The sequence below is a fragment of the Miscanthus floridulus genome, chromosome 8 (genome assembly GCF_019320115.1).
Source record: "Miscanthus floridulus cultivar M001 chromosome 8, ASM1932011v1, whole genome shotgun sequence".
Lineage (NCBI taxonomy): Eukaryota > Viridiplantae > Streptophyta > Magnoliopsida > Poales > Poaceae > Miscanthus > Miscanthus floridulus.
The window spans coordinates 215,060,018-215,087,530 of NC_089587.1; the positions used below are offsets into that span (position 1 = coordinate 215,060,018).

Below are 27,513 nucleotides of genomic sequence, written 5' to 3' on the forward strand. Positions count from 1 at the left end.
CCTGGTCTCATGGCCATTAAGCATACTGAGTTTATGAAGCTCACCCAAGGCAATAAGAGTCTTAATGAGTACCTCCAGGCATTCAACAACCTGGCAAGATATGCTCCTGAGTTCGTCGATACTGACGCCAAGAGAATAGCTAGCTTCAAGAGGGGACTTTCCCCAAAACTGATGAAGTCAATGGGCAACTGTAAGTGTGTCACCTTCAATGAGTTTATCAGTGACACTCTGACTCAGGAGAACAATGACAAGATATATGCTGCTTCCAAGAACCATAAAAGGAACTTTGAGGCTGGTGCTTCCCAGTCCAAGGCTCCAATGGTATCTAAGGCCCTGTACCATCCACCCAATGCTAATGTCCGGTACCGCCCACCTCAGAAGAAGAACCAAGCTAAAACCGGTTTCCGCAAGGGGTATACGATTTCCTTGCCGAAGAATACATCTAGGCAGAGTAGCTCCAATGTTCCACCAGCAAATAGGCTATGCTGGAACTGTAACCAGCCTGGTCATTGGGCAAATAGATGTCCCCATCCTCCCAAGAATGCTCAAGGAAACGTCCGTCAGGGGCGTGTTCACTATACTATAGTGGAGGAAATTCCTGCTGGTGAAGTGGTCACCGCTGGTAAGTTCCTTGTTAATGATCACCCTGTAGTTGTGCTCTTTGATTCTGGTGCTTTGCATTCCTTTGTGAGTTCTACTTTTGCATCTAAGCATCAGATGAATGTGATTACAATTGTCAAGGGGGGTTATTGTATTAGTGCTGCTGGGAATAATATCATGACTAACCAAGTAGTTAAAGATGTAAAGATTGAGATCGGGGATCGAGAGTTCCTTGTGGATCTTGTAGTTCTACCAGGGGTAGGAATCGATGTAATCCTAGGAATGAAGTGGATGAGCGGGAATGGAGTGTTGATCGATACATCAACCCGTGTGGTTATGTTGAGGGATCCTATGGATAAGAAAGGTTTTCTAGTGCAGTTACCTCATGATATTGCTATCCACAGTACAGCCAATGCTACCTTAGCCAAAGCCATTAAGGATCTACCGGTTGTCTGTGAGTTTCTAGATGTGTTTCCTGATGACTTCCTGGATTACCTCCGGACCGTGATGTAGAATTCAAGATAGAACTCATTCCGGGTACGGCTCCCATTTCTCGAAGGCCCTATAGAATGCCACCTAATGAGTTGGCTGAGCTGAAGAGTCAGTTGAATGAGCTATTGAAGAAAGGGTTGATTTGGCCTAGTTCTTCTCCTTGGGGTGGTCCGGCTATATTTGTGAAGAAGAAGGACGAGTCTCTACGCATGTGCGTGGATTATCGTCCCCTAAACGCTGTTACTATCAAGAACAAATACCCTCTTCCTCGCATCAATATTCTGTTTGATCAGCTCTCCAAGGCTAAGGTATTCTCCAAGATCGATTTGAGGTCTGGCTACCATCAGATCAAAATTCGTCCTGAAGATATACCTAAGACAGCTTTCTCTACTCGTTATGGCTTGTTTGAATACCTCGTCATGTCATTCGGGTTGGCAAATGCTCCGGCACACTTTATGTACCTGATGAATTCTGTATTCATGCCGGAATTGGACAAATTTGTCGTCGTGTTCATTGATGATATCCTGGTATATTCTCAGAATGAAGAAGAGCATGCTGGACACTTGAGAATTGTTTTAACTCGGTTACGTGATAACCAGCTTTATGCCAAGTTCAGCAAGTGCGAGTTCTGGTTGAACAAGATACCTTTTCTTGGTCATGTATTATCTGGTGATGGAATTTCGGTTGACCCTACTAAGGTGCAAGAAGTCCTGGAGTGGAAGGCACCTACTACGGTCATAGAAGTCCGAAGTTTTCTAGGTCTGGCTGGCTATTATCGTCGCTTTATCCCAGATTTCTCAAAGGTCGCCAAGCCCATGACTCGGCTACTGCAAAAGGATGAGAAGTTTGTGTGGACTCTGAAGTGTGAAGAGGCTTTCCACACTTTGCGGACCTTACTAACCTCTGCTCCTGTATTGGCACAACCTGACATCGAGAAGCCTTTTGATGTCTACTGTGACGCATGTGGCACCGGTTTGGGGTGTGTTCTTATGCAGGAGGGTCGAGTAATTGCTTATGCTTCGCGCCAGCTCCGAAAGCATGAAGTCAACTATCCTACCCATGACTTAGAGCTAGCCGTAGTTGTTCATGCCCTGAAGATCTAGAGACATTACTTGCTTGGTAATGTGTGCAACATCTATACTGACCATAAGAGTCTCAAGTATATCTTTATGCAGCCTGAGTTGAACATGCGTCAACGACGATGGTTAGAATTGATCAAAGACTACAACCTTCAAGTGCACTACCACCCTGGTAGGGCAAATGTGGTTGCTGCAAGTACTGCCTTCTCCCAGCTAGGGATGAAGACTAGACCGTTGGGCGCGGTCTCTACTAGTTCTCGTACCTGATAATGCTTTTGTGGGACATGACTCAGACTTGGCAATGTATTTGAAAACCTTGATGTTTTGTACTAAACTATGTTGCTTCCGCACACTCAAACTTGGTTTGTAATATTCTAATTCAACTCTGATGGATGTAACCCGAATGCTACTTGTGAATTGTTGTAACAGATGATGTGTTGTGTTGAATCATTACGATCTTGGTTTGTATGTCGAGAGTTGGTTGAAATCCTTCGTGATTTCCGGACTACCGGGATTATGGGAGCTTAAGTACAGGAATTTGATCGCTTCGGTGATTGTTTTTGTACTTACGTTCTTATGATTTGGTCGGTTCTGTTACAATCTTGCTTGTTGTAGAACACTCACTTTGTTCCAATGACTCTTGCACCTTTTGGTCGCTCTTCAAGAGTCCAAACTTCATTGTTAGTGAAGGTGTTCAACTCTTCATGCATGGCATTGATCCACTCTAGATCTTTAAGAGCTTCTTCTACTTTGGTAGGCTCATAGCAAGAGACAAAAGAGTGATGAGCAATAAATAAAGTAAGTTTTTGAGATCGAGTCATTACACCCTTTGATGGACTCCCTATGATGAAATCTTGTGGATGATCTTGTAGGAGAGGTGTATTTCTTCTATTGACCACTTGAGGAGGAGGTTGTGGAGCATCAACATCTTGTGCTTGTACCACCATTTGCTTATGGGAGATATGAGTATCTTCATTTTCTACTCTCCCATCTTTTTCACCATCTTGTGGTACACTTGATGAAGAAGGTTGGTTAATGACTTGTACATCATCTTCATCATCTTTTGGCTTGATGTCTCCCACCGGAATATTCTTCATAGCCTCTCTCAATGGTTCATCACCTACATCATCTAGATTCTCATGTGCTCCTTGGGAGCCGTTAGATTCATCAAATTCCACATCATATGTTTCTTCAACCAAGCTGGTGGCATGATTAAATACTCTATATGCTTTGGACTTCAATGAGTAACCAACAAGAAAACCTATATCACAACGTCTTTGAAACTTCCCTAGGTGTTGCCACTTCTTATAGATGTAGCATTTGCAACCAAACACCCTAAAGAATGAGACGTCTGGCTTCTTCCTATTGAGCAACTCATAAGGTGTCTTGCCAAGGAACTTTTGAAGGAATAAGCGGTTGGATGCATAACATGCGATGTTGATTGCTTCCACCCATAGAACTTCGGGGGTGTTGTACTCATCTAGCATTGTCCTTGCAAGAGTGATCAAAGTCCGGTTCTTCCTCTCAACTACACCATTTTGTTGAGGAGTATAAGTTGCGGAGACTTCATGTTTGATTCCAACTTCATCACAATAAACTTCTATGTTTGTGTTGTCAAACTCTTTGCCATTGTCACTTCTTATCTTCTTGAGCTTCACTTCAAATTCATTTTGAGCTCTTTTGGTAAACTTCTTGAAGCACGAGGCAACTTCGAATTTGTCATGAAGGAAGAACACCCATGTGTACCTTGAATAGTCATCCACAATCACAAGACAATAGAGATTTCCTCCCAAACTCTTGTATATTGTTGGTCCAAATAGATCTATGTGTAGGAGTTCTAGCACTCTTGTGGTTGACATGAAAGCTTTGGTTGGATGAGTGTTTGCAACTTGTTTGCCGGCTTGACATGCACTACAAAGCTTATCCTTTTCAAACTTCACATCCTTCAACCCTCTCACCAAATCATTCTTTATAAGCTTCTTGAGTGAGCTCATCCCAACATGAGCAAGTCTTCTATGCCATAGCCACCCAAGTGTTGTTTTGGTGAATAGGCAAGTCTTCAAATTTGCATCTTCGGAGGTGAAGTCAACTAGATATAAGTTGTTGTATCTAAATCCATTAAATATCACTTGATTATCATCTACCTTGGATACAACAACCTCCTTCTCGGTGAATAAGCATTGAAAGCCAAGATCACACAATTGCCCAATGGATAGCAAGTTGAAGCTCAATAAAGCAACATAGAGCACATTGGAGATTGAGTGATCATTTGATATTGCCACTTTGCCCAATCCTTTAACCTTGCCCTTTGAATTATCTCCAAATGTTATTTTCTCTTGTCCATCTACCTCTTTATCTAGTGAGGTGAATATACAAGGATCACCGGTCATATGTTGAGTGCAACCACTATCAATAACCCAATGACTTCCACCGGTCTTGTAGTTCACCTACACACATGAGATTCAAACTTTAGGAATCCAAACTTGTTGAGGGCCCTTTACCTTCTCAACAAGTGACTTAGCCACCCAAATCTTCTTAGGCCTACTCTTGTTGGGGGCCTAAGAACATGACTTTCATCTTTTCACTAGAATCTTTTCTAAGCATGTAGTGATCATTGAAAGCAAAGGGTCTAGCATGCTTGGGCAAGGGTTGTGGCGGTGGAGTTTGACACTCATGAGCAAAGTGTCCTTCTTGTCCACACTCAAAACATCTCTTAGGCTTTGGCTTTAGCTTTGATTGTTGTTGTTGAGCTTGAGCCTTCTTCTTCTCTACACTTGCCACATATCCAATCCCACTTCTATCCATCTTCATGATGGTGTTCATGAGTAGCTCACTTTGGAGATGCTTGCCTCTAGCAAACTTTCTCAATCCCACCTTGAGATGCTCTTTCTCCATCTTGAGCTTCTTGTTCTCTTTCTTGAGAACATCATTGTTCTTCTCTTCCTTGAGCTTCTTATTTTCTTCTTTGAGCTTCTCATTCTCAAGGATTAACTCTTTGTCATGATCAAGAGTTTCTAGCACAATGATGTTGTGGCTTTTTATCTCTTCAAGATCTTTCATGAGCTTCTCATTATCACTCTTGAGCTTGACATACTCATTATAGTCATTGCACTCAACCACTTGCTTGCCTTTGCTACTAGATCCATGCTCAATGCTCTCATCAATTAAATCATCACATGAAGTAGCTATATTAATCTTGACAACATGGTTAGTAGCATCATGTGGCTCATTTGGTAAAAATTCTTGAGCAATAATAAGAGTATCATGATCAATCTTAAGAGTAGTGTATTCATCTTTTAGCTTGTTGTGGCTAGTGATGAGTTCATTGTGCACCCACTCAAGTTTATCATGTTTATCTTTAAGCTCTTTCTTAGAAGATTTGAGCTCCTTGAGTTTGGATAATATAGCATCATTAGTTTCTCTAAGCTCATCATTAGCCTTTTCCAATGTATCACACTTAGCTAAGAGTGAATCATTTTTAGCATCAAGCTTTTCATTGGTAGCTCTACTCTTTCTAATGATCTTAGTGTATTTTCTTAATATTTTGACAAGATCATCATATGTAGGTGAGTCATCATCATCGCTATCGCTATCATCATCACTAGCATGCTCATCATCACTACTATCATCACTCTTAGTTACCTTGCATTCACCTTTGGCCATAAGGCATAGGTGTGTAGAGGATGATGGCGATGGTGGCGGTGAAGATGCAAGATCAATAGCAATGGCGGCTACCTTTTCATCATCACTATCTTCATCGTATGATCCACTTGATGAATCTATGTCCGTGAGCCAATCACCGACAATGTAGGCCTTTCCACTCTTCTTCTTCTTGTGGAAGTCCCTCTTCTTGCCATCTCTCTTCTTGTATGGCTTGTTCTTTTTCTTCTTATCTTCATCTTCATTGCTTGAGTCATCTTTCTTGCCCTTGTTCTTGTTCTTGAACTTATCTTTCTTGGGCTTTGTGTATTGATGAGCTAGATGACCAAGTTCGCCACAATTGTAGCAATCCATCTCGGAGGTTGGCTTTCGTCTTGAGCTAATGAAGAACTTCTTCTTCTTGCCGTCAAACTTGATGCCACTCTTGTTTAGCTTCTTTAGCATCTTGGCAGTCTTCTTCACCATGAGAGCAAGACTTTCTTCATCATCTTCATCACTTGAGCTCTCATACTCAAGTCTTGCTTTGCCCTTGGCTAGCTTTGAATGATAAGTCCTTCTCTTTCTTCTTTATAGAGGATGAGCCATCTTGTGGCATGATGTGCATGTACATCTCATGAGCATTGATCTTTCCTAAGATTTGTGTCGGTGTAGCAGTGGAAAGATCACCTTGATGTAGCACGGTCACAATATGCCCATATTTGTCAATGGGGAGGACACTCAAGATCTTTCTCACAACGTTGGATGGTGACATTTGAGTAAGTCCAAGCCCATTGACTTCCTCTATAAGAACATTTAAACAAGAATATATTTCATTAGCACTTTCTTTAGGAAGCATCTCAAAAGAATTTAGCTTTTTAATCACAAGATGATAGCGTTCCTCACGCTCACTCTTGGTTCCCTCATGGAGTGCACAAACGTCCGACCATAGTGCATGGGCATCTTTGTGGTTCCTTACACGATTGAACACATCTTTGCAAAGGCCTCTAAAGATGGTGTTGCGAGCCTTTGCATTCCATTTTTCATAATTTACCTCATCGCCTTGTAGGTTAGTAGCGCTTTGAGGTTTTGGGAAGCCTTGCGAGGCGGCTCTAAGAATACCAACATCTAGAGCTTCTAAGTACACTTCCATGCAAATTTTCCAATATGGAAAGTCATCTCCCTCAAAGATAGGAGGAGGTCCATCCCTGTGAGACATCTTACTCTAAGCGGTTAGGCTTAAAAACATGAGCATGAGGCTCTGATACCAATTGAAAAGATCAAGATGCCCAAGAGGGGGGGTGAATTGGGCTAATTCTAAATTTTCTTGCAATAATCAAATCATACGGATAGCCCAATTAACCCCTTGTGCCTAGAAAGTGTTTCTATCAAATTAATGCACAAAAGACTTGCAACCTATGTTCCAAACTTACTCTAGCATGGCAATTCTATGAATGTAAAGACAAGTATTAAATTGCTCAAAGTAAATACTTAAAGTAAATGCTCAAAGTAAATGGAGAGAGGACCGCAGCGATGTTTTGCTGAGGTATCGGAGAGTCACCACTCCTCACTAGTCCTCGTTGGAGCACCTACACAAGGGTGTAGCTCCCCCTTGATCCGCGCAAGGATCAAGTGCTCTCTACGGGTTGATTCTTCGACACTCCATCGTGGCGAATCACCCAAAGCCGCTCACAACTTGAGTTGGGTCACCCACAAGCTCCACCGGGTGAACACCAAGCTTTCAATCACCACCAAGCCATCTAGGTGATGGCGATCACCAAGTGTAACAAGCATGAACTCTCACTTGACCACGCAAAGCCTAATGAGAAGATGGATGCACATTTGTCTACTCTTGATTCACTAATGAGGTTTCACTCTTGGATTCTCAAATCACTAACACCTCACTAGGACCTTGCTCTTCTTGGCACTCACAAATGTGTTTCTCAGCTATTGGAATGAGCAAAAGTGACTCCACACACGAGTGGAGCTCCTATTTATAAGGCAGCCTGAAAAATGAACCGTTATGAGCTTCTGCGGGGTGACTGGACGCTCCGATGGTGTTGATCGGACGCTCCGATCAGTTCAACCCATGAACCAATAAAAATGTATTGACCAGACGCTGGTAGGGTCCGGTCAGTACTGACCGGACGCGTCTAGTCGCATAAAACCCTTATTAGAACCTTACTGGACTCGACCGAACGCTGAACCCTCAGGGTCCGGTCAGTACTGACCGAACACGTCTGATCATAGATTCCCTTCTCTGGAACCTTACTAGAGTCGACCGGACGCTGCCTTTTAGCGTCCGGTCACATGACCCCTTCAGTGTCCGGTCGCACCGAATGCAGACAGCTAATCAAATGAACTAACCCGACCCTGTGGCCAGCGTCCGGTCGCGTCGGGGCCAATGTCCGGTCAGCATTTGACCCTCCATTCACTTCTAACTCTCGATCATATATGAATGAAGTTTGCTCCAAAGGATCTTAGGCATTCATAGGAGCTACCTAGAGCTAGTTTTAACAAGTGTGGACCACACCTAACTCACTAGACTTAACTAGGTCAAGCTACCTGTCCATACCCCCCTTAATAGTATGGCCAAAGGAGAAATAAAGTCCTAAACTACTTTAAGTGTCACTCCAACTCCAATCGACACTTAAAACTAGTCATCCTTAACCTTGTCGTCCATCCTTTGAAAACTAAAATAATTTCCATCATAGGGGCATGACAACTCTGATTGCCTGATTGATCTCCATTACCATGACCTAACTTAATTGTATCTGCAAAACACACGTTAGTCATAGTAATCTTGTATTGTCATTAATCACTAAAACCCAACTAGGGGCCTAGATGCTTTCACAATCGTACTAGAATCACTCTCTAACAATCGAATGATCACTATCAAGCATATGTGAGATGGAGGGCTCCTAAGTACTCTTAAGCATGGACATAAGTCCCCTAAGGTACTCAGCCCAAGCCATGGCTGAGACCCCCTTCTATTTATAGTCCCATAGGCTAAAATAGCCGTTACCCCTTCACTAGGCGTTTTTCGGGTTGACCGGACACGCCGGTCATATCGACCGGAGCAGGACCTCAGCGTCCGATCAATGGATGCTCGCCATGTGTTGCCTCTATTCAACCTTAATCGCTTGATCTCAACGGTCAAGTGATGACCGGACGCAGCTACTCAAAGTGACCGGACACAGGACCCTAGCGTCCAGTCACTTCTAGTAAGCTTCTAGAGGTGAAAATTTGTGACCGGACGCGTCTGGTCGGTCACGATCGGACGCAGCATTAGTGTCTGGTCATTTCTCTTGTTCTCTGTGCTACCACGTCAGTGGGACCAAACGCAGCCACCTAGCGTGTGGTAGAACCTCCTAAATTATAGGGCCCACATGCATCTATTACTGTCCAATGACCTCTAACGACTATGCATATGTTCTCGGTAACTTAAGAAGATTGTCGGGTGTCCACGGGGAACCCCGAATCATCCACGATTTTCAAGCAGGATCCCATTACAGAGGCATTGCAGTATTACAACATTTATTCAAATATCTACATCAGAGTAAAATAACAGAAGTCTTACAATAACTTAGTTTACAAACCAGTTGTTTTAAACCTTACAAACTAAGTTCGATAATTATTACAAACCATAGTAGTGGAGTGGCATTAGTAATATAATACAAACACACAATATAAGTACCCTGCCCAAGGGTCACATAGTTACTTATCATCATCGATTTGAACAAGAGTCATGCAGCACGGTCCAAAGCAGACCTGCTCATGAGGCTCACCTACAACAAGGGTCAACGAACCCTGAGTACAAAAGTACTCAATAAGACTTAACCAAAATAAAACTGATCCGACTCAGGAATGCAGGCTCAGGGATTCAAGGTGTGGCTTTAGCAATAAACAAAGTTCCTTTGCATAAAAGCTTTCTAACAAGATTCTTTTATTCAACATGTAAATCTGTCTCAAAATCATATATGAATCTACCATGATCCGTAATGAGATCATGAACTTCATATCAAACTCTTTCTCAAGACCAGCTCAAGTTTTAGTTATTAACTACGATGATGAACAGTGAGTTGAGTCTCCATAACCAAGGAGCAACAACGATTCAAACCAATTATAACCCAGCTAGGGATTCCCAGCCACACGACATATGTAGGTCCCTGACCTACATATACCAACCTACCCTTAGATCTTCTAAAACAAGAATGGGTCTGCGCCACCCAAGAGCATAGTACTCCACCAATCTAGCCCATTGCCATGTGGGTACACGCTACTCTCCCATCTCTCCACTCCTAGTGTGCGAGTAGCCATTCTCGTAATAGAATAGCCGAGTTGAGGCTTACCGGAGTATGTGATTGGTACTACAAAGTCTCACCTCATGCAATTCAACAACGGACATGTCTTAATCGACACAGGCAGAAAGAACCTGCTCACAAGACCTCCAAGTCTTGTGGCTCCCATACACCGAGTCCGCTCGGTCTAGATTTATTACTCCACATGCTCATATCTTATGATCACATGAATAACCAGTCGTAACCAAGAAACCATTTATATCTCATAGGTGATCGGTAATCACCCAACTTTTATTGTTCTAAGCATGGCTAAGCATAATTAAGCATTCTCAGATTGAAATGGTTAACAAGGTTGATGTCGGGTTCATAAACCCGGGGTCCCTCGGGGACCGGCTTCCACGCTAAGGCTCGGCCCATAAGAACGGCCTTTTCTTCTTCTGTACTGGCCCAAGAGTCAGAACTCAACAAACTAGAGCGCTCGCTTTAGGCCTAGGCCGCCTTTGGCCCATCTCTCCGACTGGAGCACTAGCTCAGGCTCAGGCCAGCTTCGAACGGCCTCTCCAATCGAAGCGCTAGCGTTAGGCCCCGGCTGCCTCCGCACGGCCTCCACTCGGAAAACCTGATCCGAGGACCGCCTCTGACTTCGACCCCGTGTCTCTGACCAGGATTCATAGAAAAGCACCACCATCACTATTCTCCAACTGGCATGCCAGAACAGACTAGGGACTATCCGACTAGGGACGCCTGCTCAGAAAGAGCCAGAAGGCGTGTGGAGAAAGGCAAGGCATGGCTCACAAGTCAACACCACTGTACCAGGGACCATACCCTGCACGAAGTAGTGCTCTGCAGCCACCCTGACACAAAGTATTGTAGGGGCCGTTAGAAACTCCCTTATGGTAAGCCCTCTTTGCGTGTCTCTGGACACCAATTGCGGTATGGGCTCTAGGATTTGCCATACCAGGTGAACATAGCGTAGCTCCTCACATGCCACCAGGCATCCAGAAGTATTTTGCAGGTACCGGCGTCATCCTTCCTAAAGAAGATAGCTCGACCTTCCGTACACGTCTAACATCCTACAACGACACCGACAGTATTGGGGGGCGTCAACCATTATCCAGTTTACATCACCATAGGCAGTAAGGCTTAGAAATATCTGTACTCTCTCTCCCTCACCTGTAGAGCCACCCCCTTCATCTATAAAAGGGGATGCGCTCCCTCCAACGAGGGAGATCGACTTCTTCAAGCTTAGACTCACTAGATCAACGTCAACACTCTCAACCGTAGGACCACCTAGTTCTGACCACGACCCTTCTGGTCAGAGCCAACCGAACCTCTTGTATCCCACCTTCTTCCTCCTCGTTTGTACCCCCACTACAGACTTTGAGCACCTGGGCTCAGGAATAAAGTCGCTGACCGACTCCGACTAGACGTAGGGCATGTTGCCTAAACCAGTATAAATCCTGTGTCATTGTGTGCTAGGCCACCTCCGATCATAACATACAGCAAAACTATAAATATTTACTAGTTGGTCACTTTCTGCACCGACAGTTGATATGGAAAAACAAGGTTGTTAATGCACCAATTAGGTTTTCACTCAACTCCTAATCACTTAATGCAGTATAGAAAAGCAAAAGCGATATAAATTTGTAAAACATAAGGTAGGTTTAAATGCATCTAGGGCTTGCCTTGGTTGATAGAAAAGTCAGGTTCCAAAGACGTTCCACAATTATCAAACCCGACCTCAACAGATGGATTAACTTCCTCCTCAACCTGATTCACTACCATGTTCTCGCTTTCGTTCACTACACATAGTAACAATGCCATGTTTATTATGATGCGAGATATAAAACGTGATGCTTGATGATGGATGCAAAAATTAATAATTCGAATACAACTTTCCTTCGCGGTATAGTTGCAAATCCACAACTACTAAACATTTTTCATAACCCAAACACTTACTTAAAGTACCAAGGATCATCTTATACTAATGACCCAAGGTCATCACTCAATCCAAAATTCAAACAAAAACCTAAATCATTAAGGTTTACTATTTGCTTTTATGAATTAATTATTTAATTCAAAATTATGAAATAAACCAATTTTCTCCAAATGAGCTCAAAATTTTTATAAAGGCTTATCACATGATAACTAAGTGGCAAAACAATTTTCATAATTTTTGGATAATTAATACAGCCTAGAAAAATCATGGAAGCTCATTTATTAATTAATTAGAGCAATTTTTATCACATTCAAAATGTACTGAAAATCAACATTTAATATTTTTCCTAAATAGTTTACATCATAGAGAGGTCACACAAAAATTGTCATAATTTTTGGAGCTCTAAATAATTCTATACAAAAATAACAAATCATAGTACTATTCATTCAATTCTGCAAAATAGAAAAATCCATTTTCAAACACAGAGTCGCTGACAACGGGGTCCCACATGTCAGCGTCTTCCTCCTGTGTTCAACAGCGATGACCATAGTTTGACCACCGGTAACTCGCCACCGGTGAGGTCTCCGGCCATAGCCAATGCACTACCACGATCCCCACATCACAGCGCATCGATTGGTGGCACTAACTAGACTAATTACAGCGAGGTTTGAGCTTGACGCCGGCCATGGCGGCCACGATGGCACGGCTACGCTACACCAGCGAAACAAGGCTAGTAGCGGTTAAATAAAAAGCCTAGGAAGCACCAGGAGCTCACCTCGAACACGTTCGAGCAGGAAACAGGACCGGAGAAGCAACGGTGAAGCTTGTCGTCGGTCACAGCAATCACGCGTGGCGCGAACAACGTCGACGACGGTGCTCCAGTGGCTACGATGGACAAAATGGTCAATCAATAGGGCACAAAGCACCATGGCAACATGGCGAAGTTGAAGGGATGCTAAACAAGGACAGATACGCACCGTGGAGCGCTGGCCACGGTGACGCGCACCGAACGACGGTGTTGCCGGCCGCGAGGAAGAAGGGCGCGCTCTGAAGTTTCTCGATGGAGTCAAGCTACGAGAGCTGGTCGACTGGGTGCGCAAGGAGAAAGCAGAGTGATGAAGGGCTTTGCTGTGACTAGAACGGCGCTACGGCAACGGCACGGCCCGTCGGAGTTGGGCGGTGGCGATGGGAAAAGCAGAGGAAGAAGAATAGAGAAAAACGGTGACGACACAAGGTTAATAGAGCGGCCAGGAAGCAAGGAGATGACACACAGCAGCCTACTCATGCTAGTGCGAAGTCAGAGAAGGCCATGGGCACGACTGGCAGCCAGAAGAAGGTCGCCGACGGTGAGGTGTCGCCCACAGGTACTGCTCACCGAAATTACAGAATTGACACTCGCCTAATTTCCCAAATTACTCCCAAATTTGTATGGTAACTCAAAAATCTCTAAAAATAAAAGTTGTTCCAAATTCAAAGTTCTACAACTTTTCTTTAATAACCATACTCTAATTCGGTCTACATTTTGAAATGCAAGTTTAAAATAAAAAGGGACACTTTAAGTATATTTCGCCTTTTCAAATTACTTCAAATTTTATATAACAACTTTGAAAACTCCAAAAACCAACTTTGTACATCTTGACAAACTCTACACTTTTGCTTTTAGACTCAACCCCAAAATGTTCTTAGATTTTGAATTAGGTTTTTAGGGTAGAATTTAAATACTGAAAATCAGGGTTTTCAGAAATTTAATTCAATACAAAGATTTTGAACTTAATTCAACCATACAAGTCAACACATATAACATAAAGGTAAACTTGTTTTAGTGTATGCATATCAAAATTTTCAATAACACCAAAATGAGGTGTAATGCATATGATGACATAGCAGGTTTTAGTATTTAAACACCCGAGGTGTTACACAGCGTCCCGTCGAAGATCGACGCCTGCGCCTTCACTGCTGCCACTAACCGGACGCAGGACTTTAGTGTTCGGTCACTATGTGACTAGCGTCTAGTGCACACTGTGAAACCCTCTCTTTTCTATACAGGGCACTGGTGGCACCGTCGGTGCTGTTTCGAACCTTTCTCATCTCCGTTCCATCGCCGAGTTGATCCACATCAACTCCAACTTCATCTCCTTTATAAATGTGCCAACACCACCAAGTGTACACCACCATGTGTATATGTGTTAGCATTTTCACCATCATTTTCCAATGGATTAGCCACTCAACTTGCCACGCCACTCAATCCTAGCGATGATGCAAAGTTAGATCACTCGAGTGGCACTAGATGACCGATATGCAAACAAGTTTGCCCCTCTTGATAGTACGGCCATCTATCCTAAACCCGATCATCAACTTCTCTACACACCTATGACCGATGAAATAAAATGCCCTAGGTTATACCTTTGCCTTGTGCATTCCATTTCATCTCCTCCAATGTTGATACAACACATGCACCAATATGATCAACAATGATATGATCCACTTCATATCATCACGTGATCATATTGGTTCATCGATCTTGACTTCACTTGCTTTTCACTGTTGCCTTCGTCCATCGGCGCTAAGTTTTCTTAAGCTTCACCGCCACGCGGTCCATAGCTCCAAAGCCTCTAACTTGCCCTTCACGCTTACAACCAGTCCATCAAGCCAAGTCATGTCTTGATCTTCTCCACCTTGATCACATGACTCAATGTCATGTCTCCTTTGTAATGAGCTCCTTCATCATCACATGTGTGAGCTTTGCAACATCTCTAAGCCATTTTCACCTTCATGGCATATGTTGCTCACACACATGTACCTATGGAGTAATCACCTGTGTATCTTACATAAACACAATTAGTCCACCTAGGTTGTCACTCAATTACCAAAACCACACAAGGACCTTTCAGAGGGATTTGGCTAAGCTCACAAGGTTGTTATGTCAATGCAAATGGCTAAGAGAGTGAGCTTGAGCCAGCCATGGGGCTTAAATAGAGAGCCCCCACAAATAGAGCCGTTGGCTCTCTATTCTCTAAAAGTCAGGGCGACCAAACATGTCGGTCAGATCGACCGGACGCTAGACCCCAGTGTTCGGTCGCGCGATGCACGCCACGTGGTCCCTGCTTCAAATGTTGGTCGCCCGATCTCAACGGTCATCAGTACATTTAAGTTGTGATCGGATGCGCTGCTTCGAAGTGACCGGACACACCAACGCCAGCGTCTGGTCGTTTCTAGTAAGGTTCCACTCGTGACCAAATGCGTCAGTTAGATAATGACCAGACATAGGACCCCAGCATCTGGTCACTTCTAGCAAGCATCCAAAGACAATATTTCATGATCGGATGCGTCTGGTCACCCCTGACCGGACTCACCCAGCGTCCGGTCAGTCACCCTCTTCTCTGTGCGCTGCCACATTAGTAGGACCGGATGCACCCTGTCAGCGTCTAGTCATGAAGTGACCCAACATTTGGTCAAAGACCAATGCCAGCATCTTCACTCCTTCCACTGACCGGATGCTCTGGTCTAGTTGAGGCCAGCGTCCGGTGCACTCTGTGAAACCCTGTCTTTTCTGTACAAGGCACCGGTGTACACTCCACCAGTGAAGTTTCTTACCCTTGCTCCCAAGTGCTAAACACAATGTGTATCACCTTTGTGCATATGTATTAGCATATTTTCACAAACATTTTCAAGGGTGTTAGCACTCCACTAGATCCTAAATGCATATGCAATGAGTTAGAGCATCTAGTGGCACTTTAATAACCACATTTCGATATAAGTTTCACTCCTCTTAATAGTACGGTTATCAATCCTAAATGTGATCACACTCGCTAAGTGTCTCGATCACTAAATAGAAAAGCTCCTATCAATTTCACATTTGCCTTGAGCTTTTTGTTTCTCTTTCTTCTATTCCAAGTCCAAACATGTGATCATCATCAAGGCATCGCCATCATCATGTTATGATCTTCATTTGTTTCACCACTTGGAATGTGCCATATATCTCATAATCACTTTGATAAACTAGGTTAACACTTAGGGTTTTATCAATTCACCAAAACCAAACTAGAGCTTTCATCCACGCACTGGCACCCCTCTTGGCTCTGTCTAAGCACTAACCGACATGCCTCCTGCCCTTGCTTGTGCGGCCATGTCCATGAGTTGTCGTACCCTATCGGGTCGTGGCCGGGTCACCTCTACTCGGGCCACGTCGTGTGATGTAGCAGTGGTGATGCGCCACCCTTCCCCTTCATAATCACCAACTCAAGCCCTCCCAGCCTAATTCCTTGCACCAGTGAGTAATCTGGAGAGTTACCTAGATGCCCCACTCTCATCGGGTCTAGCGGTGGTCTGGTCGTGGCCAATTTTAGGTTTTGCTCGCCGTCGGCCATGGGCGCCGCCGTAGTATGTGGATTGGGGGTAAGGCATGTTGGAGCGGTAACCATTCAATTGCTCGTAAACCCTAAGTTCGCCTTAACTTCCTCCATCTGGTGCTCGCGCTATTTTGCCCAGGGTGCTCATTGTTAGTGGGGTGACGCGCTGGTGTCCATCGTAGAGCTCTACCACCCTGCTCGGTCGCATGTGGCCAGCCCGGTTCAGACTGCCTCTGACCGAACCATCACCAAGGGCAAGCTCGTTGTAAGCTCCTCATGCTCACTCTCTCACGTGTTAGTCCTCTGGCGGCTCTAGCTCATCGGAACTAGCACGCCGCCGCCACGGATAGCTGCTCGCCGTTGTAGCTCGCGCCGGTGCATCTCCGAGCCCCTAACCGCCACCCATCCTCACGTGTTTAGCCATAGATGGTAGTCGGTCTCTTACTTCCATCGTAGCGAGTCTGGTTTGCCTGGCGTAACCACCTTAGGCCGTCATCCGCCGCATCGGCGTGCGTGGGGATCCCAAGGATCTCCCTGTGGTAAAGGTGACAACATCCAAGGGTTTTGTTGTAAGGTTGCTGATGGTAGGAATAGTACGCATAGTAGTCATATTAATCTTTAAAAGCTTGGGGGCTTTTCTGCAAAGCAGCCGCAGTGCGCGGGCCTCCCGACCTTGGGCCATGTTGGGCCATCGCGACCCGCACGAGGCCACGCCTGCGCTGGGCTGCCAGGCCAGAATGGGTTGCTACCGGCCCTTTTCCTTTTTCTAAGCATTTTCTAATTTAGTTTCAAAGGCAAACTTGTAAATGCAATATAAATTTGTGTAGTTGGCCAAAAAATATAAAACTAATTTTATTATGTTCCTAAAATCATGATATATCTGCTAGTATATTTTGTTCACATAGTTTTATAATATTTTCAGGAGTTATCTAATTAATTTGAGATGCTTAATATTGTAAGATATGAACTTATAGGAATTGTTGTGATAAATAGGTGAAAGTGTTGGCTCTGAAACTTTCACAATAAATTCCTAACATTATTAGGTGCTCACTGTAATTTTTATAGCTCCATAAGAATTAGTTGCTAAGGTAGCTAAATGAGCCCTAGTACGAATATATGTATTTAATCAATAAAATGACAAAACACCTTGTGGTTGTAAAACTAAAACATTTTTTGGAAATGAAGCCTTACTTGATGACGCAGATACGTAGCCTAGTGTGTTAGTCATTAGAGCTAGCCCGTTAGCTTGCGAAGTGTAATAGTGTTTTTAGAGTGCGGTTGCCATGGTTAATTACGTTTTCTGCGTTGCATCTGCGAATATCATAATAGGAAAATGATGGATCTAGAGTCGATCGGAGTAGCAGGAGGATGGTGCCTTGGTGATCGTGTCACCACAGTGGAATGCAAATCCTTTGTTATATCTTGCCTAGGCAAGCCCCGGTGCATAACCCCTATTATTCTGCACTTTTATCTTATGCTTGTGCATTAAGTTTAGAGGAGTTGAATGAAACCTACTTGCATATATATACATATATATATCATTATCCTGTAAGTCCTACTAGTATGTTAGGATCGTATAGATTGCTATGTTATAGGATTCGGTAGAAGTCAAGTGATTACCTGTCACTTGCGAGAGATAGAAAAGATATTATTGTTGTTATTATCATACTACTATCACATAGAATATATATATATATATATATATATATATATATATATATATATATATATATATATATATATATATATATATATATATATATATATATATATATATATCAGGATGGTAATTGGAGATCGGACGAAATGGTACTTTGGATCTAGACTTGGTTAGGCATTTGAGCGAGGCTCGGGTTGCATTTGTTCTGCCTATGTCGATTGAGGACCGTCCGTTGCTGTGGATGGTAGTCAGGTCACAGACTTATTATCCTGAGCACATACTTGCTTATGGGAGCGGGAAGGCTCGTTACGCTCTTGTCGTGGGTTCTAGCTCTTTGCGAACTGATTGATTGGAGGCAGAAAAAGATAGAGGTCTAAGCACCATACTGAGACCAGGTCTCAAGTGTGAGTCCAAGGTTGGACGGGCACCTATACCCCTCGATAGGAGTGGAATGAGTTGGTCTCGTTTATGCCTGGGGTACAAGCGAGGCGTGTGTTTCGGAGTACCCAACTGTGATACATTGATTCACGAATTGCCGTTTCTGTGAGACGGTACCGACTTGGCTATGGTTTAGCACCATAGTAAGAACTGTAATATGAAAGATGGTAAAATAGTTCCGATTGCTACCACCTACTTGAAAGTAGCATAGGTACTTACATAGAATAGTTAGTTAATGAACTAATGATGACGGCTAATAAAATTAAATATAAGGACATACGTTTAGTAATGCTTCTACAGATGCAATAACCCACAAGCCAAATAAGCCTTGCATATCCTTGGAGTCTTTTATTTTTCTCCTGTTAGATAAGTCTTGCTGAGTACAATCGAGTACTATAGGTTTTATTCCCCCTGTTGTATGTGACCGATGGATGATAGACGACTTTTGTGTGTGGAAATCTTCTGGTGGGCTCAGCGAGGATTCCTTTTATGCTACGATCTTAGTGTTTATTTATAACCCTTACTAAAAGTTTTAGAAGAAAAGTTTTATGATTCACCATTAATCTTTATTTCCGTTGTAATTCTGATCATATGTTGTTCTTCGCTGTAAGATAAAAATGTAAACCTAAAATGTACAAACTCTTTTACATGTAAAACTGTCTTAATTTCGCTATTGCATTCAACTTGTTTAAGTACTCTAACGTTGTAATAAAGTGACGTAAGAAATGGTTAAGAATATTGTAAGCTTTATTCTATCATTTATGGTTCTGATAGAAAAATGTGGATTTTCGAGTTCTCCCTTGGGGTGTGTTAGATGGAACAGCACGATTTAATGCGCTCTCTTAGATACTTAGTGTCTAATGAAAAACAAGTATTTTTGAAAGGGCATTAGATTAGGCGGTTTTGTCACACTTAAGGGTCGAGGGAGGTCTAAAGGGTGTTTTCTACATCAATTCAATGTAAAATGGTAATCGGCCATAAACTTCCGTGATCTTGGGAGACGATGGGCCGAGAAAGGCAAGACACACATCATCGGTAGGGATGAAAATGGACGGAAAAATCCAGTCCCGATCTGACCCGTTTTCTATTTATTTTCCGCATGTTTTTGTATTTGTGGTATTCTATTTTCATATTTACGAAAGGAGGAGAGGTCCTCCAATTTTGTGGGATCCCCATTTTTAATCTATTCAGGATGTCTAACGATTATGTCCTTATATTACTAATTTCCGATCATGCATGTTAACACATGGATATGGCATGAAAGTGAATATGTTGATTCCTATATATTATTGTGTGACTTTTATTTTTTGAAAGCTTGTGTGACTTTTATTTTTTGAAAGCTTGTGTGACTTTTATACATAAACAATCGTAACTTAATTTTCACAAGTACCTTATTCCAGAGTTATTTTTTAAACAAAAAAAAAATTGTAGGGAAAGCAGTTATGGAAATTAAACGGTGTCTACTACTTCACGCACATAATTAACACGAAGAATTATTTAGCTTACGGCGCGCCATTCACATTGCCGCTGTTTTCAGTAAAACATTAGAGAAGTTGCAAGCCATAGATCATAACGTTGCATAGTAGATAGATTACACGACCAGTACAATAGTGCTATAAGAACAAAAGTGAACATGATTCTAAAAGCTCAGTTAACATCCTAGCAAACGGTACAAGCGGAACATCGCATCATGAAGCCACAAGGATGACAAATCAGGTTAACTGATCTCGCTTCCAATGCAAGTTTATTGCAGTAGTGGGGGGTCGTCCATAAGACCATAACACAAGTGCCTATCCGCTGAGGCCGCAGCTCCACCCAGGTCCACACGGAGCCTCTTTTGCAGTTTACTTCCATGCAACACAAGGCAACCTGCACGATGGTGATTGCAGTAAGAAGATGCAAAAAGCAAAATAATAAAAGACACAGTATTATTGACATAAACAGAAAATTTCAACCTGCCTGACCATGGTTGAGCAGACCTAGAAATTACCTTTATATCTAAAACTCAGATGTAGATTAGAGCTAATTTAAGTGCTATAATAATGTTTGGGCATCACAGAAATGCCTAATTGATCAACTAAGAAATATAAATTTGAAAAGAAAACTGGTTGGTTGCGGATAGGACCACTACATGGTATGTATCCAAACTTAAACCTATTCAGGTTAAACCCATACTTAGGAGAATCTAACTATTGCTGTTTGCAAGCCTAATCAAGGCGAGGCCACCACTGAAGAAAGTACTCCCTCCTTCGATAATTCTAGGTCTAGTCAAGTCAAGCTATCTTAACTTTAACCTAAGTTTACAAAAAAAAATAGAATCAACATTTATAACTTCAAATAGGTATACACTATTAAAATATATACTCTATTATATATTACATGATGAATCTAATAATATATATTTAATGTTAAATATTAGTACCTTTTTATACAAATTTGGAAAGTTTGCATGAACATTGTTCTAGAATTGTATCCTCTGTTACGTTAAAAAAAATGTATCCTTTGTGGGTCAGAGGTAGCACGTGAGAATAGGCAAAATATATAAGATGGCCTTCCTTTAGCCAATAAGGTGTAGAGTAAGAATAGACAAAATGATCTATGCGACCAACTAACTCTGCATAATAGAAAAGGCTACTGGCTACTCACCCTAACTTTAGAGATACATCCGAACCATCGTCATTATCCTGCGAACTTCCAGAGTGCAACGCAGTCATCACTGATTCAGAGGATTGCCCATCTTCAGCAATAACATTTTCAGTATCAGCAACTGCTTGCTTGCCAGCTGGGGGTACCTGGGATACCTGTGTTCAGGTATAAAATTGAAATGCAAATATGTGTTCAGATCATCAGATGGACCCTTCTGAAAGAAACGAAGGCTAGCAAAAGAAGTGAAGTTACTTGATTCCTCAGTTGCATGTTCTCCTCTGCCAGCTGTGTACTCTGCAGTAAAGCATGGGAAAAATTAGTGTGTGACTTGCAATAGTATTTTGGAAAAGTAGGAGGAACCTACCGAAAACATATTAATTATTATCACATTTAAACCAAGGAGACATAATATCAATAGCAAGCTTTGTACGTATTTTTAAACTAATGAGTGTCGTTTGCAAGAAAACAGATTCCCTTGCAGCCAATGGGTGGACCAGGTGCATCTCTTCTTCTGTCTATGTGCAAGGCAGGTTTGGTCCTGGCTCAACGTCCTGGTACCCATGATCTTCTCCGAAGCAGCAGAACTCTAGGATGTTTGGGGCATGGATTGTGCGACAGCAAGAGTTCAATCCATGGTGACATGTTATCATAAAAAAAATCCATGGTGATAACCTCCGCTCCGTGGAACCTTTGGAAGACTTTCATGCCAATGACGTCACCACCAGCCAAATCATCAAGAATGTGGCCTCTGATCTCCCCCCTTGGTCACACTGGACCAAGGCCACCACTCACTCCACCATTTCTAATTTGGGGCATGTTGTTTGAGAATGGAACTTAGCAGCTAGTGTTTTTTGCTTTTTGCTCTTGAAACTCTCTCACTATCAGAACTTGTATGTTTGTACCCTAACATATGTTTATAAAAAGTTCAGTGGTAATCGTCTGCCATAGTTCTGTGCCAAAAAACGATTTCATCTGCTAATGCAATATTTGAACAGCTGTACACATCAGCATGAAAACCTCTATATTCTAAAATTGAGATAAGAGCGTTCACTTTGAGATAACTGTCCTAAAAATAAAGACATGAATGTTTCTGTTGAAGTTGCGATAGGATGAGTGTAATTCATGTAGTCTGCAATCAGTTTTTTCGGTAAATTAAAAAGTGTACCTTCCCTCTACTAAAAAGTTATTACTTATCACGGAAATGTGTTTAAAACTAAACAACATTGCTTGCCCCTATGAGGGTTGGTGTATGCGTTTCCCAAAAGCAAGAGAAAAAAGTTAGCACTGCAATTCCACTTATGTATTTTATATATTCATTAAAAGAATCTCAGTTGTTAAATGTTTACTACTGTATCAGCGTATCACAATCCAACAGCTAACAGAACATTAACTATATGTAAAAAGCTAAGCAATCGTTATCACTTAGCAAAGGTGATAGCTATCTCATGATATCTTACAACAATTAGGAACAGCAAGATAGCGTTCCACGAATAGCCAATATAATGGTCCTTTAGAGGTAGAATATCATCTTGACTATTGATGTATTTAAATATTTAAACATCTACATTCACTCAATCCTTATTTCATAGAAATGGTTTTCAAGTATTCTAGACTAGTTCCAGATTTCAGTATTTCATACCAAAATCACATGAGTTGGATCCTGTATGGGCAGCAACCATTCACTAGATCAACCAAGTAACAAATATGCTATTACAATTTACAAGATAAACGTGGTGGATGTAACAGATCATAGCTAAAGCATCTAGTAGTTCACCAAAAAAAATAGTTGACCTTAAACTACAGAAGCTAACCTATACATGAAAAATACTACAATGCAACAACTAATCAACCCATTTATTGTTCATCATTACCTTCCGTTCCAGGTCGCTGATCTGTTCCAAGAATTGTTGATCCTGCGATCACATGTCCTATCAAATATTTGCTAATGACAAGCCTTACTTAAAGAAAACTGACATAGCAACATGTTTAACAGCCATACCTTTGTTTGAATCACCCTGTGCAGACCAGTTTCCAGGTTCTTCTCCAATTGCTGGAGTTCTTCAACACTCATTCCCTCAAGTTCTTCACCTCTCATCTGCCTATAAAGAAAACATGAGGCATCATAAACATATGCATTGAAGACTATTTTTCCATGGATCATGTATAAACAAGGAATCAGATGTACCTAAGTCGAAGGCTTGCTTCCACAAGTTGCTCATTCAAATTTGCGTATTTGCTATGTTCTAACTGAAAAGATATGTCACGACTGTCAATATCAGCAACAAAATCAGCATGCCAGTATGCCACAAAACAACAGGCTTATGTCATTTTTTATAATAAAAAAAGAGCGTCAAAATGCATTTATATTGCACGTTCTCAACTACATGGTTATGTTCAAAAAAAAATCCAAAACCTAAGTTCAAAAATGACTTAAAATCTTGCTGGATTTAAAAATTATATAAAAATATAGTAAATGCACTATTGATTTTTTCCCTTTTTAGATAGACGATTAATAAGCCAAATAATCCCTCAACTTTATAAGTAATGATCTATCAAACATTATTTTGTGGTTTTACCATGCTGTCCGCATAGTATGCTGATAATGTTATTGCCATCAGGTGATTAAACAAAATAAAATAGTTATATAAAAGGATAATTATAGTTTTTCGTAGCTGATTCAAGTCAAGACCAAAAAAAAACATCATTTGAACATGCTTGCAAGTCGTCATGGAGCAATTATTGCACAGCTGGAACAAATGGAGTTTTTTTTTAAATATATAATTTCAGTGAAAGAAAATTTAAATGTTATTAACCCAGATAAAGACAGCACGTTATATGAGGATTCTAACCAGCCAGACCTTTGACATAAAATGACCCAATTTGCAACATATTACCCATGTTGCATTTATTGTTTCATGGGTTTCCAAGTACTGCATACTACCTAGCATTAGATTAGAGAAGAATTGTACATACGTTCAAGTCGAGCGAAGGCTCTTCTGCTTTCCCCAGGTTTTTAGAATGTGTGTTGTACTTGTCAATGATCTCATTCATACTGTCCAAGGGAAGGAAATGTCAGCACCATAACATGCTACAAACAATCAATAAAGCGAAAATGAAATTAGATACTAAAAGAGAAAGCATGTTCATAATTCTAGGCTGATTTTATAATTCCAATGGCACAACTGAAAGTATGTAAATCTTCCTAGCTATATACACGATACATATGTGTGCTTTCATTGTAGGAGATATTGTACTAAGAAGTAAACAGCAGTATGACACAGTAGTTGAGATATTCATAAAGCAACAATAGAAATAAAAGATTATCTAAAACAAGAGTCAGCAATAGGTTCATACTCAAAGGTCATGCAAAGAAAGAATAAGTTGGTCAATGGTCATTGGTCACAAACAGCTTATTCTATAAGTTAATATGATCACACCGTTCAATGGCGACTAAACCAGACAAACAAAAGAAGATAAAGATCACACTACTCAGTGGAAAATGGCTAATTAGTATATTATCATGGGTTAACGAGGCAACAAGCAAAATATGTGAGACCTCAATAAACAAGTTCTATTTGCATAGTATTTTCAAGTTAAATTCCCATTGTTTTGCCCATCAAGAACATCAATCGGCATATCCCTTATCTCTTCTTTTAAATATATTATATACTTAACGAGGCCTTAAATTCAGCAATAGGACCTGGTTCCATAAGGTGAACCTACAAAATAATACATAATACATTAACATAAGTTTGTGTTAAAGTTGTGCTTTTAAGTTAAAATTTGTTGTTTACAAAAAGCATACCACTTTAACATGTTGCAGCCTTAACATTATTATGCAATTACTAGCCAGTAATTTATTCTTGTCTAAAATTTTGAAGGCTCCGAATTCAGCAAAGCAAACGTATCACATCCAAACTGTTACCAAGGCATACGCTGGGGTGATCATATCATGCAAACTGATCAATTGATGCAAACTTAAAAACTTAAGATAAGAGCAGTGTTAGCAAAGGAAAGAGGTTAAGTATAAACAATAACATGACGCTGAAATTGTGCAAAGAAACACTAGCTAGGAATGCCATGTGTCTCCTGGATCAGACAAAACTTTTCACTGCAATATGTGTAAAAGCACAACAAAACATATGAATCTCACTAAAAAAAGTTTAACTACATAACCAAGTTGGGGAAATTAAAACCAATGCATCTACAGAAACAAGCTTACTAACATTCCTCTACAAACAAGTTAAAAAAACTGATAGACATTACTTTTAGTTAGTTAATGTTTGTTCATATAGAAGAAACACAAACAAATATGATACTACAAGATGCTGGAACATATATATACAGTGTTAGAATCCTACACTTAACTCCAAACTCCAAAAGTAATTCCCAACAATCACATTCTAACCTAGCCAACAGAATCTAGACAAAATGGAGTATATCGTATAACAAGCATACAGGCATAACAGGCGCCACATAAATGATTAGTTTGGGGAAGGCTCCCTTTCAGCATAGGTAACCAAAGAAGAAGGGATAACAAACTATAACAGATACAAACAATTGCAGATCAAACAGTAATAGCACGTGATTTAGCAAATACAAATTTCAAATCAACCAACAGTAGGTAGCACATGATTTAGCAAGAAATACAAAGTCAAGGCCAACCAACAGGCTTTAGTTGCAGCAAGACAGAATCGCACAAAGCACGAGACCCCTCTTTTGATCACTAGGTAATGCAATGCCACCCAGCACCACATAAAATCACAAGGACAGAGCCGTACGCAATTGGCAGAGGTGAGTGGTGACTTTTACCCCACCGCAGAACTGGGAAAGTGGGAAGACGCACAACTCCAATAGCAATTAAACTCTCTACACGCTGATACGCACAGCAAATAACAGATGTCACAGTGCTGGCAGGGGCGACGGAGATGCCCCCGCTCCAATCGGAAAAAAGCAAATAAAAAATAATAATCTGCACATGTTGAAACTACAGTTAAAATGTAGATTAAAAATCCCCAATACTCCCATTCCTATGGACACTGGACGCACCAACGTGCGCGACCTCAAACCTAACCCAAAACACCGTTCCAAAAGTTTCACTCACGTGTCAAAAGTTCGATCGAAAACGATCAATATAATCGCGTGATCTCTAAGTAGAGAGGAAAACATACTAAGCAGAAGTATCACGCGGCCGCCGGCGCGGCCGCCGGGAACCCTAACCAGGCCGGATCTTACGAGTTACGACGACTCGAAAGGCGTGACGGAAGGCGTGAAGGGAGGACAGCTGGTAGATCTATCGAAACATGGCTGCGCGGGGCGGAAGTGAGAAGGGGTAGACGGACGCGGCGGGGAGCGTGTATAACTGCATAGTACGCACCTGGAGCTGGCGAACTGGGAGAGCTTCCCCGTGGAGGAGAAGACGATGAGCGCGACGTCGGCATCGCACAGCACGGAGAGCTCCTCGGCCTTCTTGAAGAGGCCGCGGCGGCGCTTGGAGAACGTGACCTGCCGCGCCGCAGCGCTCTCTATCCTCTTTATCTCCCGCCGCTCCCTCGCCATCCCCGCCGCCGATCCCTCTCCGTGGACGACGCAGGCACTCGGCCGCCGAGAGGCGAACCCCAGAGGCAGCCCTCTCCAGTCTCCACGCGCTTCACGAGGAGGCGGAGGTGGAAGAGCTCGGAGCAGCGAAGCCAACCGGCGGTGTGAGTCGTGGTGTGATGCGATGGGGATGCGAAAGGAGAGGAGGGGAGCGAGAGGAAAGGCGAAGCAGAGGAAGGAAAGGGGATTTGCTCCTATTGGCAGGTCGGCATAAATAAACGCAGCCAGGCACGGCCCACGCGATTACCCATGATCCCCGCGAATAAACAAACAATAAAAACTGGGAGAGCGAAAGGCAGTGTGGCTACGGGGCCGGCCGGCTCAGTCATTGTTTATGCTCCCTCGCCACACGGAACGGCGCGGCGGGGCCCCAGCCAGGCACGCAGCACAGCAGCAGGCAGTAGGAGAGTAGACGAGGCAGGCGTAGGGATGTTGCCAAGTGGGCGAGGTTGAGGATTCCTGAAAAGGAAAGGGGAGTGAGGAGTGGCGTGGTGCGTGGTGGCTGTGAGTTGCCGGACCAGAACAGTACAGTACTACAGCCTGGAGCAGGCGGCCGCGTGCGCGGTGACGGTGCTCTCTGCTGGCTGGCTGGCCTGCCGTGGCCTCTCAGCCTCTCATCAGCCTGCGCGTTGCGGGAAATCAAGGAGAAAGCCGGCGGAGGAGGAGGTGGGAAGGAAGAGAAAGGAGATGCTGCCGCGCAGGCGCGTGGATTGGGGGGTGGCCTTCGATTGGGTTGGATTGGCCGCACGGCACGGCCGCGTACTGCTGCAGCCGC

At 42.4% G+C, this 27,513-nt stretch overlaps 1 protein-coding gene across 1 annotated transcript; it reads right to left on the minus strand.

Annotated features, from left to right (window-relative positions):
* Window positions 1-20,043: 20,043 nt before the first annotated feature.
* On the minus strand, window positions 20,044-26,846 carry LOC136478131 (MADS-box transcription factor 22-like). The gene is made up of 8 exons (XM_066476460.1): window positions 26,518-26,846; window positions 24,114-24,192; window positions 23,326-23,387; window positions 23,140-23,239; window positions 23,012-23,053; window positions 21,393-21,434; window positions 21,141-21,295; window positions 20,044-20,363 (listed from the first exon to the last, which is right to left on the minus strand). Exons 1-8 carry the CDS (start codon window positions 26,697-26,699, stop codon window positions 20,339-20,341), a joined length of 687 nt encoding a protein of 228 aa, XP_066332557.1. The 5' UTR covers window positions 26,700-26,846; the 3' UTR covers window positions 20,044-20,338.
* Window positions 26,847-27,513: the final 667 nt, after the last annotated feature.

Coding starts and splice junctions, on each gene's coding strand:
- LOC136478131 (XM_066476460.1), bottom strand. CDS start 26,699: ATGGCGAGGGAGCGGCGGGAGATAAAGAGGATAGAGAGCGCTGCGGCG. Junction 21,296..21,392: donor ACATGCAACTGAGGAATCAA/GTAACTTCACTT, acceptor ACCTGAACACAG/GTATCCCAGGTACCCCCAGC. Junction 20,364..21,140: donor GATGTATCTCTAAAGTTAGG/GTGAGTAGCCAG, acceptor ACCATCGTGCAG/GTTGCCTTGTGTTGCATGGA.